The 12,244-nt window shown below is 34.7% G+C and overlaps 1 protein-coding gene across 1 annotated transcript in view; it reads right to left on the reverse strand.

The window, feature by feature from the left end:
- m (zona pellucida domain-containing protein miniature) overlaps positions 1-12,244 on the reverse strand; it is a 244,358-nt gene that overhangs the window by 14,253 nt on the left and 217,861 nt on the right. The window contains exon 3 of the mRNA XM_081756801.1: positions 4,297-4,723. Coding sequence (XP_081612927.1) covers positions 4,297-4,723 — 427 coding nt within the window. The remainder of the gene's footprint in view (positions 1-4,296; positions 4,724-12,244) is intronic.

Consider the following 12,244-nt stretch of genomic DNA (forward strand, 5'->3'; position numbering starts at 1 on the left):
TTTGACTCTTTATAGTTTTTGAATAGATGCGCATTTGTTATAATGTTTATCAAATTTAACAAAACAAATAGTTCTTTGTTTTACTAATAGCTTTTTCACAGTATAAAGTCCAAAATGTTGAATACGAAATAATAATCTCACATATTAATTTAGAATAACTTCATTGAATTTCAGTGATACATCATGGGTGTATGTTACAAGAAATCCCGAGCTCGTGCTGGCTTACTGCATTATTTTGAAATTTCAGATGATTCAAGCAGTACACTGTCTGTGATTATGTCTAACATTGACAAATTTTGTTTGTTTTCATTCACTAAAACCTTCGGAGACTGAAAGTTTTTTGAAGTTAGTGTCAACACCAGGAGAATATAAGTTAAAATTAGCAGTTGATGTTCTGAATAATGCCGCTGAGGATGATAGAGAAGACTATTAAAAACGTTCTGGTAAGTAAATATCAAAAATCTCTTACAAGCTATGTTATAGTTAATATTTAATCTTAATTAATATTTAGTCAATTCGTTTCCTTAAGCAAATTTTGCAAAAGCTTAATTTTTTTTTTTTAATCCAAGAATTAATCTTTGAAGACTAATATGACGAAAGTTACAAACTAAATGTTAAAATAATGCGATCTTTCTAATTTATCATTATTTTTTTAAATATAATTATCGTGCATATTAGCTTTATTTCTTTACGCACATTGCTACCTCAAACATGACATAATTAACTCTTTAGAGGTCTCTGAAATCTAAAAATAAGTAAACAAATAAATAAAGATAAAACATTAAGACAAGTGAATATTTTTAAAATTTTGCAACCATTTTTCATTACAATTTATTACAAGAATAAAAATAAAGCTTTACTCTAAGAAACATGAAGACCATCGCTGCAGAAACAGAAACTCGTCATTGTATCCTACACTGTCATACGTAGAAAGGGGTTCCGGATTTTAACCTCCTTTCGGCAAGATATTTTATATATATATATATATATATATATATATATATATATATATATACCATGTTATGATGTGTATTAAAAAAATCCTCAAGCAATATGAACTTGTGAATCTTAATCCTCCCCCCGCCTTGATGAAATTCTGTGTGTCCAATATTCTGCCAGTGTCAAGCGCTAATCCAATCAGAAATATTCTTGATCAACCTTTCTAAGTTCAATTTTTATATTAACTTCCTGTCTTGTTGGTCCTCCCAAAGATCTCTTTCCCACGGAGTTCGTAACTAGAATCGAACTTATATTTTCTGCAAGTGACCTCTCGATTCCATCCTAGCTATTTAGATCTGAAAGGGTATTTTTTTCTCATGATTCACCTACCTAATTTCTCCAGATGTTTATTTTAAAATCTATATGGTTTAATTAAATATGAGGATGGGATAAATGTGTTCAACTGTATTCATATCAATAGCTGTTAAGGCTACTTAAATATCCACATACAAAACGTAATTGGATGTATTTCACAGGATTAAGAGTCAGACTTAAGAACCGCTATTTAGTTACCAATGTATAACTAACTAACTAATTCTAGGTCCTATGGAACCCGGAGATTCAATGCTGCGTTCACAAAAGCCCTCCATTAACTTCCATCCTTAACCAACTTGATCCAGTTTCTACTTTGTATTCCTATTTCTGAGAGATCCATCTTAATATTGCCCTCCACCTGCGCCTAGGTCTTCCTAACGGTCGTTTTCCAATTGTATTTCAAGTTAAAACTTTGAAAGCGTTTCTACTTTCTTCCGTTCTGGCTACATGACTTGCCCACTTGAGTCTCCTAGACTTGACGACCCTAACAATGTTTGGTAAACCGTATAAATTATGTAGTTGTTCGTCATGAAGATTCAGCCATTCCCCATTTCCTTTCCTCTTGGGTCCGAATATTCGTCTCAGGATCTTATTCTCAAATGCTTTCAATCTACGTTCTTCGCTCAGAGTAAGCGACCATGTTTCGTAATCATATAGAACAACAGGCATGGTTATCGTAAGCTTCAAATTCCTCGACAGAATTCGCGACTATAGAATATTTTGAATTGAATAATAACAAGAATAAGAACAAGAAGTCGACATTTAAGTTCATCGTGAATATGGTTTTGGTCTGTTAACATTGATCCTAGATAACTGAAAGCAGTTACCCATGTATATTTATCTTTATCTTAAATATATATAGAACCATGAAGTAATACAGTATATATAAAATTACTTAAGCACACCACCATAATATACACTTGTATTATACGATGTAGTGAAATCAATCAACTTTACAGATAAGATTTGCTCATCGTAGACTTAGATTAATAACAACAGTATGTTTAATAGAACTTTCTGTTTTAATTTTTATCCCACATAGACATGAACCCTATTTATAAAACATTTCTAACCGACTTTGGTTAATTTTCGTCCCAACATTTACCCAAAAGGCAATTTAATTTTTTCAACTTTTCTAATGATTCTCATCTGTAATATTCTTGATCCCTTATGCACACATAAATACTGATACACATACATATCAATTAAAACGTTTGTTCTTGTATAAATGAGATTATTTATTTATTTATTTATTTATTTATTGGTATAGAATTTTACCTGCTAAGTTGGGCAAACGTTTCAATTATTTTACTTCGATAACTGTCCCAAAAATTTTATTAATGCCCTTTGCATCGAATCGTTTCTTTGTAGAGATTCTTGCGATCTGAAAGGATCAGATAAAATGCATTTCTTTGTCATTCTTAATACAGTATATTTTGATTTCTCATAAATAGTTTTATTTTATATCTTTAGTAATTTATATGATAGTTTCTTGTGAAAAAGAAAAAAAAAAATGAAACTAAATGTTTTAGTTTTACTTTTCATATTCATGCTTTGCAGTGGTGGATTTACGCATCTTGCGTCCCTAAGCGAATTTATGGCTAGAGGCCACTTCATTTCCCCCGGCATAAGCTGTGTACTAATGTAATTATTCCAGCGTATCTTTGACAGTTTTCCATTAGCGACAGACTGTTTTACAGTACACTTACTTTTTTATTATTATTTAGAGGTATCTTTGGAATCAGCAGTTTAGCATATAACGTCACACGTAACGCTTTCTGACCAGCGTTGAGTGCGAACTATGAAGTCATTTTGACATAAATTGGGGTTCGTTACTTTAGAGCAATAATGGGATGTACAGGACCGTATCAAAGAAAACTAAAACGTTAGAATAATAATTTACAAAAAAAATAATTGTTCCAAATGTTGATATTTTTTTCTCTTTTGCAGCCCCTCTGAGCTCAGCGGTCCTAGTCAACTTGCTTTGCTGCCTAGACGGAACTCTGATGCTGATGTTCTGTAGGCTAAAGGAGACGGATAATGAATGCGACGGATAGTTAACGATTATGAAAGTATTTGTAGAATGGGAATGTTGGAGGAAACAAAAGAATCCCGAAAAAACCGACAGATACTATGCTGACCTGGGATCGAAGCAACGATCCTCTCACCAGAATTGAGAGCTCTAGCATTTAGCCACCGTGCCCTTATAGAAAAGAAAATGACACAATGGTATTAACATACAATGAAAAAAAAATCTCTAAAGATATGAGATACGTCAATCGATACATCTCTTGAATCAAACAAAGAAACATACGTGAGGGTAATCGTCATGCACAGTTTTCGAGAATTTTTTTTAAAAGTGTTAAAAATTGGATCATTCGTGGTCATTCCTTCGTATGCACCTTATTAAAGTGAATTTGATACGAAAACATACCTCATCAAATTTTTCATTATGATTCTAGCAAACACACAGTACACCTTTTTGTAAATATTCTGTATACATTTTAATCTGTAACTTTAAGATCTGACGATTGTAATGCTTTGGATGTCCTCTGAATTTTCTGCAATAAAGACGGTATGAATATGAATATGAATATCTTGTAATATTTTGAATGTATTCTGAATTCTTTTGGATTCTGAACAATTCTTTACGGAAGGACAAAGAGGAAAGGATGTAGGGTCTAATAGTTTAGTTCCGCCTCTGTTCTCAGCCCATACGACTACTCACCGCGCCTTCGACTTTGTACTGAAGATCTAGAGTACCTGTATGCCGAAAGAACTATGTTCCCACCCGATACTTTTATAACCGCCGAACGTAGGAGATTTATTTACAGCCAAACAATGAAATATGAATTAGAGAATAATATACTGTTGCATTCAACTTGGTTTGCATATGTATGCTTCTAACACAATAGATTTTAAAGAACATTGTTTGCGAAGTAATACATAATCCTACACGTGAGCTTTTGCAATTCTACCCACCTCGGAAGTCGAGCTGGATGACATCCAAATCTGCGATGACCATAGGTGGCTTCGTAGCTGTCTTCTCGTAGTCATTAAACCATTCACATCGCAGCCTCTTTGCTTCATCCCAGACTTCCAAAAGGTCTTTGTCATACTGGATAACAATGGTATTTTCGTAGAATTGTCCATGCAGGTCCGGTTTCGTCCCACACTTGTTATAAGAGATTCTAAACGTAAAGAAAGTGAGCCCTGAGCTTGGGTGGACGTAGACGCAATGTGGATGCCCATATTGACCTTTGGAGAACACAATTCCTTCGAAAGGCTTGGTGAACGCTAAGTGGACATCCATGTGATCTTTGCCGCACATCACCTCTAACGATTGGATAGATGTCATGCCCTCCGGCCTCTCCAACGGCCAGATGTCTGTCGTATCGCACCAGGTCACCTGAATAGGAAGAAAACAACAAAAAAACAAAATTTAGGTCAAGGCCAGCCTTAATGAAACAAGGTCACACTTACAACAACGTACTGAAAATGTTGTCTTATTGCGATACCGGTTTTTTTTATTATTATTATTTTTCTTTTTTCTAATCTTACTTTACATGAAACGTGTTTTCAGCTTTCTTTCTAGCAGCAAAGCTTAAAACAGAAAATGACTATTACGCTTCCTTCTTCCAAAGTTTCTCTCTTTCTTGCTTTCTTTTACATTTGAGGATATGAAGACAACTTGAGTGACCTAAACAAGGAAGAAGGTTGAGACCGGTTGACGCAAGACAACTTTTCTGGTAAATACTAGTAGGCGACTTTTAGAATTTAAAAATAAAAATAAAAATAAAAATAAAAAAGAAGAAAAACTATTACATTTGACAAGTACTAAAAATATGACTATTATACATCTTCTTTTCCTCGATACTGTACTTACTATCTAATTACATAAAAATACTATTAGTATAAATGTATTATAGATAACTATACTGATGGAAAATACACACACACACACACGCTTTCATAAACAGTGCACGTTTCATCTCTTTTCCACTCTTTACGTCAAAATATCTTGCAAAAGGTGTGTTTATAACCAGAAGAAATGAAAATGCAGCTCCATTGCTGGTCTTCACTCTTTGTCTTAAAAAAGTGTACCAATTCTGTTATCTCTACGTATGCCATCAATAATAATAATAATAATAATAATAATAATAATAATAATAATAATAATAATAATAATAATAATAATATATAAAACTATATGAACTGACTTACCGACATAAAATAACGGGTACTTCCGGTTGACGTGAAAAGTTAAAATTTGGCATCATTATAGATTTCCGGAACTAACCCACAGCAAAATTGCTAAAAGTGAATACTTTTAATCTTTAGAGAGTCTAAAGGGCGGATGAAGAAATTCCCCATATTACTTTAGTGGACCTTTTTTATACCTATAATCTGATATTTTAGGTACTTGGAATTGGAATAAAAACTTGAAATTCGGTATGCTTCTGCCTTTTTGTTGGCGTTACTACAGTATATCTCAAAAAAAAAATAAAAAAATCGAACTTTAGAGTGATTTTATGGGGATCTGAAAACTCTTTCCCATGTTATTTATATGGGACATCTTCTACACCCCGAAATTATTGGGCACTTCCAGTAGGGCTCCAATGATTAAATTTCGCATGATTCTAGCCTTTCCGGACTAGTCCACAGAAAATGACCAAAAGTGCATATTTTTAATTTTTAGGGGGTCTAAAGGGGGATGAAGAAATTCTCCATTTTATTTAAATGGGCCTCTGTTTTGGACCTATAATCTAATATTTTAGGTACTCGGAATTGAAATAAAAACTTGAAATTCGATGTGCTTGTAAGTTTTCGTTAGCGTTACTCAAATAAATCACCAAAAATAAAAATTTTGTACTTAAGTGGGGTTTTATGAGCAATTAAAAATTTTTCCACATATTATTTATATAGGACTAGCAGCGTTCACCCCGCTTCGCTGCGGTCACCCCGGAACGCAATAAACTTTGTTACTTAGATAATTTTTACTTTTTCGCTTTCAAGTGATATGATAAAAACCATAGTAGATTGCAGTAAATGTTAACATTATATCGCCTGTCATTTATGTTAACCCGCCGAGTGACACGGTCATGCGGGTTGCATATAAATACGTTTATTTTTACCTATGATGAACTAACAAAGGATTTGTACGTTATGGACACTTGAATGGTCAATTATCTCAAGACACTGGTAATTAAAAATTAAAGTGATATGATAAAAACCATCTAGGGTCCAAATCCTAATAACCCCCCAAAAATGAAAGAAATTGGTTCAGCCGTATTAGCGTGATGAGGGAACAAAGGATTTGTGCGTTCTCTTTTATATATATAGATATCTTCTACACTCTAAAATAATTGGGCACTCCCTATAGGGCTGCAATGATTAAATTTGGCATGATTGTAGGCTTTTCAGACTAATCCACAGAAAAATTACCAAAAGTGATTTTTTAAAAATTTTTAGGAGGTCTAAAGGGCGGATGAAAAAATTATTACACAATAACACACTGAGCAATGCTATGTGATAATATGTTTAAAAAAACACTATCACGTAACAGTTTCAACACAATAACTGTGTCTTCATTAGACTTCCACTCCTTCCAAGTCTGATGAAGACACAGTTATTGTGTTGAAACTGTTACGTGATAGTGTTTTTTTTTTTTTTTTTTTTTTTACATATTATCACATAGCCTTGCTCAGTGTGTTATTGTGTATTAGTACAAAATGGAGACAAGGCCTGATAGAATAGTCATATGAAGAATTTCCCCATGTTATTTAAATGAACCTTTTTTGGACCTATAATCTCATATTTTAGGTACTTGGAATTGGAATAAAAACTTGAAATTCGGTATGTTCTTACGTTTTTGTTAGCGTTACCCAAGTAAATCACAAAAATATAAATTCCCAACTGTAGAGTGGTTTTACGGGCAACTGAAAAATCTTTCCCATGTTATTTATGTTGGACTATAATGTTTAGGCATTTCCAGCCAGATTAGAATGATGAAATTTGGCATGGTTGTAGCCTTCCGGGACTAACCTACAGGAAAATTGCCAAAAGTGAATATTTTTAATTATTAAGGGGTCTAAAGGGGGATGATAAAGTTCCCATGTTATTTAAATAGGCGTTTTCTTGGGATACAAAATCTTATATTTCAGGCAGTTGAAATAGGAAAAGAAACTTGAAATTCGGTAGAATTGTGGGTTTAAGAAGTGTGAGGCTGTAGGTTGAGCAAACGCGGGGGTTTGAAAACAAAGCCCCCAGCTCGCATAATTCAGGAAATATTAAGAGGAAATACACGAAATTCACTGTTGATGCAAAGGCTGATATATAAGAGATGCGAGGCCGTAGGTCGACCAAACATGGGAGACTGAAGGCGAAGCCCCCAGCTAGCCAAAGGCTAGTCTTTATCTAAAACCCAAATCATTTACATTTGGTAATTTGATTCATTGTTGAAGTTTAATGGAACGTCAGCTGGGAGCGTATTTGTACCTGTCACGGTATTTGCATTTTGTGGAATTAAACTTATGGAAATGTGGACTATACACAGATTCTACAAAATATATGTACAATGTATGCAATGACTGAAGCTGTAGATACATAGAAAACCTGGCTTATTGTGTACCTTAATTTTTCCGGCATTTATTCCGAACTTGGTGGTCCGCCTGGTTTTCGACAAAAAGCGTAATAACAGCTACGATAATGTTAAAATCATAATTTTTAGGGCCACTTTAAAAGGGTATAATAAAGTGGGGTAGGCAGGGACGCTTTTCCGCTTAGGCACGCTAGGCATGTGCCTAGGGCGCAAAAAATTGGAAGGCAAAACAAGAGAAAATGTCATTTCCGTTCCGGTTGAGCTACCTGGTTACAAACAAACTAAGTCTCGGCGGCTAATGTATATGTGATACGTATAATTTTACTTTTGTTAACTGAAAATAGAGATTTATATACTTGATAAATAAAAATACTTAAGGACAGTTGTCCAAGGATAACTGGGGGTGGGGGATGAAAACAAGTTATTAACTATACTAATATTAGGAAAACTACGTGTTTCTTCTGCTATTAGCAGACAAAAGTAAATGGTTCCTTGTGCACTGTGGAAATGATTCCTTGTGCACTTTTTAATTATAATAATTTACGAGTAACCTACAAATGTAGGTCCATAGTTGGTGATTAATGGAAAGACTCCAAAGAGCAGTAACAAAGAAAGGGAAAATAGTAAGCGAGTTACGGGAACAACCCTCCCGAATCAAAACTGGCAAGATAATAACTGGAGGAAAGGGTGCTCTGGTAATAGTGAGGGCGTAACAATTTGAAGTGCCTAGGGCGCGGCAGAGGTTAAAATCGGTCCTGGGGGTAGGATAGAGTAGAGTAAAGATACGGGTAAGTATGGTAGGGTAGGGTCGAGTTAGCTTAGGGTTAGGGAAGTTTGGACCTATTTTGTTAAAACTATTAATGTCTCGAATCTGCGTAAGGATACCAAATGGTGCGTCTCTGTACACCTGCAGCCATGTTCAGAATACAAATATTTGTTACTTTTCCACAATCCAAGTATGCGGTAACCTTGCGCGAAATAGTTCCCTCCGCTTGCCAAATAGTTACATATTTATAACCGCTTATAAAGAAAAATAAACACAACTTGAGCCCCTTACGTATCATAAACCACACAAACGAGAAAATTATCCATTTCTTTCCGCAAAATTTTCAAAATTTTGTTAGGAACGGATGACTAACTTCGGAACTTAACCCTTTTTTTTTCTATAAATTAAATTTTGGATCCACGTGGGGAATTTCTTCAGTAATGGCTTATACTGCACCACCGGACTCCGGTGGTACGGCATAAACTGTTGCTAAGAAAGATCTCCGCGTGGATCCAAAATTTTAATTGGAAGAAATGAAAGTACGAGGTATATCATTTTCCTTCCAAATTCAGTGCTTTGTCTGATCAAAATATACAATATAATTGACATATTGATTACGGTACTTTTATTTGCTTTTTCACAAAATTTTAAAGATATTTTCTCCCCTTATATTAAAGAAATATGTTTTAATATTACTATTATATTTATAATAATATATTTATATATATAGTAATCGAAAAGAACCAAAAGGAAAAGGAACAAAAACGTACTAAAAAAGCTAATGAAGGACGACAGATCATGAAGATAATAGGAAAAAGAAGAAACAGCATGCTTGGTCACCTTATTTGGTGCTTCGATTGGATCAGCGTGTTGATAAAGGAAAAGGGAGAAGGAAAACCAGGAAGAGGAAGACCAAAGATAGAATATCTACAGACAGTTACGAAGAAGAGACCTTATCAAAGTATAAAACAGGTGTGCCAAGGGAGGAAAAAGTTTTAAAATTTTCATGTTGCCCACCAACCTATGGTTAAGGTGAGATAAAAGAAGATATGTAGCAATATACCATATAAAATTAGGTTATGCATGTTCTAGTAGGAAATTGTATACCTGAAGGTTTCACTCAAAAACTAGAGCGAAGACAAGAGGTTTATAAAAAAATATTTACGTTTTAAGACAAAATATGATTTTGTTGGTTATAATTATGAACAATGAAGAATATTTTTAAAACTTGACTTACTAAAAAACAGACAGTGATTCGATACTAGTACAAAAGTTCAAAAATAATAAGTTGCGCCTCCAGCACTTTATATAGTACAAAACGTTATACTGAAAAGTTCCTAATATTAGGTCAAGAGAAGGAATGACGTTTGGTAATAAGTACATTAAGTATATTTTAACTAGGTTACTGAGAAACCATGATTGAAAACAGAAATCTCAAGAAAATTAACAAAAGTAATATTATGATAATCTTACTTTCATGAATTTAACTTAAACAACTGTAAATGTAAGGTCAAGTTGTAAATTGTGATTGATTTAAAGTTGTAATAAGTAAGCAAACTTTTATTTTTTTAAAATACTTTCAAATGTATAAATTTATTATTTTGACAAAGTACTGTACATTAACTCGTCGTTGTTCCTAGCACTACAAACAAATCGTATTATTATTATTATTTTATACAGAGAATTCAAAAATGCTATTCTTTTTCCTTACAAAATTTCTGAAAATACAGTATAGCTCGAAAGACAAATTCTGACCAAAGCATATACTATCTAATAAATAAAAAAACGTTACAATTTCGGCAAATTAACTTTGCCTTCATCAGACACATTATCCAGACATATCAGACACACATAATGTGTCTGATGAAGGCAAAGTTAATTTGCCGAAATTGTAACGTTTTTTATTTATTAGATAGTATATGCTTTGGTCAGAATTTCTTTTTTATTTTATACAAAAGTTCCAAAGGTAGAACGAGTTGTGTGCAGTAATTTGCTGAAATGCCATTCTCCGCACTCTGAGAATAAGTTTATAAAAAAGAAAAACCTCCCCCTTTTCATCTCTCACGAAAATGTTTTATTATTATTATTATTATTATTATTATTATTATTATTATTATTATTATTATTATTATTATTATTATTATTATTATTATTATTATTATTACTTTGAAGTAAAATAATTCTGAAGTGAAAATAAGTAAAAGGTTTGTATAACGACTTCTACGACTAGTAGGTAAAACGATTTCTGCGTGTACGTTTCAAATTATCCATATGTCCAATTGATTAGATTATCGTCCACATAACGTAAGTTTCCTTTTCCTTTTTTTAATAAAAAAATGAAAATCCTAAAATAATATGAATAAATAACATTACACTAGATTCACATACGATAAAATAAATATTGTAGTGTACTATCTACACTCATGCTCAAAAATTAAGGATAATTGCAGATTGTGGTACTACACAACGTGGCACTACACAAAACTGGCGCTAATAGCATAGGCACATAGTAAACACAACATACGAACAAACGAAACATATCGGTACCACGGTATTGGTGATATCCACTGTATCCACGGTATTGGTGATAGGTTGAGAAATACATGTGCTACACAACACCACTGTTTCCTGCGCATGTACCCCGACATCAATATGGGATATGATCACCATGCACACGTACACGGGCCGCACAACGGGTTGGCATACTCTGGATCAGGTGGTTGAGCAGCTGCTGGGGTATAGCCTCCCATTCTTGCACCAGTGCCTGTCGGAGTTCCTGAAGTGTCCTACGGGTTTGAAGACGTGCAGCGATACGTCGACCGAACATCCCAGACATGCTCGATGGGGTTTAGGTTTGGAGAACAGGCAGGGCACTCCATTCGCCTGATATCTTCTGTTTGACGGTACTCCTCCACGATGGCAGCTCGATGGGGCCGTGCGTTATCATCCATCAGGAGGAAAGTGGGACCCACTGCACCTCTGAAAAGGCGAACATACTGATGCAAAATGACGTCCCGATACACCTGACATGTTACAGTTCCTCTGTCAAAGACATGCAGGGGTGTACGTGAACCAATCATAATCACACCCCACACCATCAAACCACTGCCTCCATACAGGTCTCTTTCAAGGACATTATGGTTTTGGTATCTTGTTCCTGGTTCACGCCAGATGATAACCCGGCGAGTCACTGTTCAGACTATACCTGGACTCGTCCGTGAACATAACCTGGGACCACTTTTCCATTGACCGTGTACTGTGTTCTTGACACCAGGCTTTACGGGCTCTCCTGTGAACAGGGGTCAGTGGAATGCACCTTGCTGGTCTCCAGGCGAATAAACCATGTCTGTTCAGTCGTCTAAAGACTGTGTGTAGGCAGACAACTGTTCCAGAGGCTGTGGCAAGGTCCCGAGAAAGGCTACCTGCTGTACTCCGTGGCCCTCTGCGGGCACTGATGGTGAGATATCGGTCTTCTTGTGGTGCTGTACCCTGTGGACGTCCCGTACTGTAGTGCCTGGACACGTTTCCAGTCTGATGGAATCGTTGCCATAATCTTGAGATCA

Source organism: Thermobia domestica, chromosome 4, assembly GCF_964235325.1.
Source record: "Thermobia domestica chromosome 4, izTheDome1.hap1.1, whole genome shotgun sequence".
In the NCBI taxonomy this organism is placed as follows: domain Eukaryota; kingdom Metazoa; phylum Arthropoda; class Insecta; order Zygentoma; family Lepismatidae; genus Thermobia; species Thermobia domestica.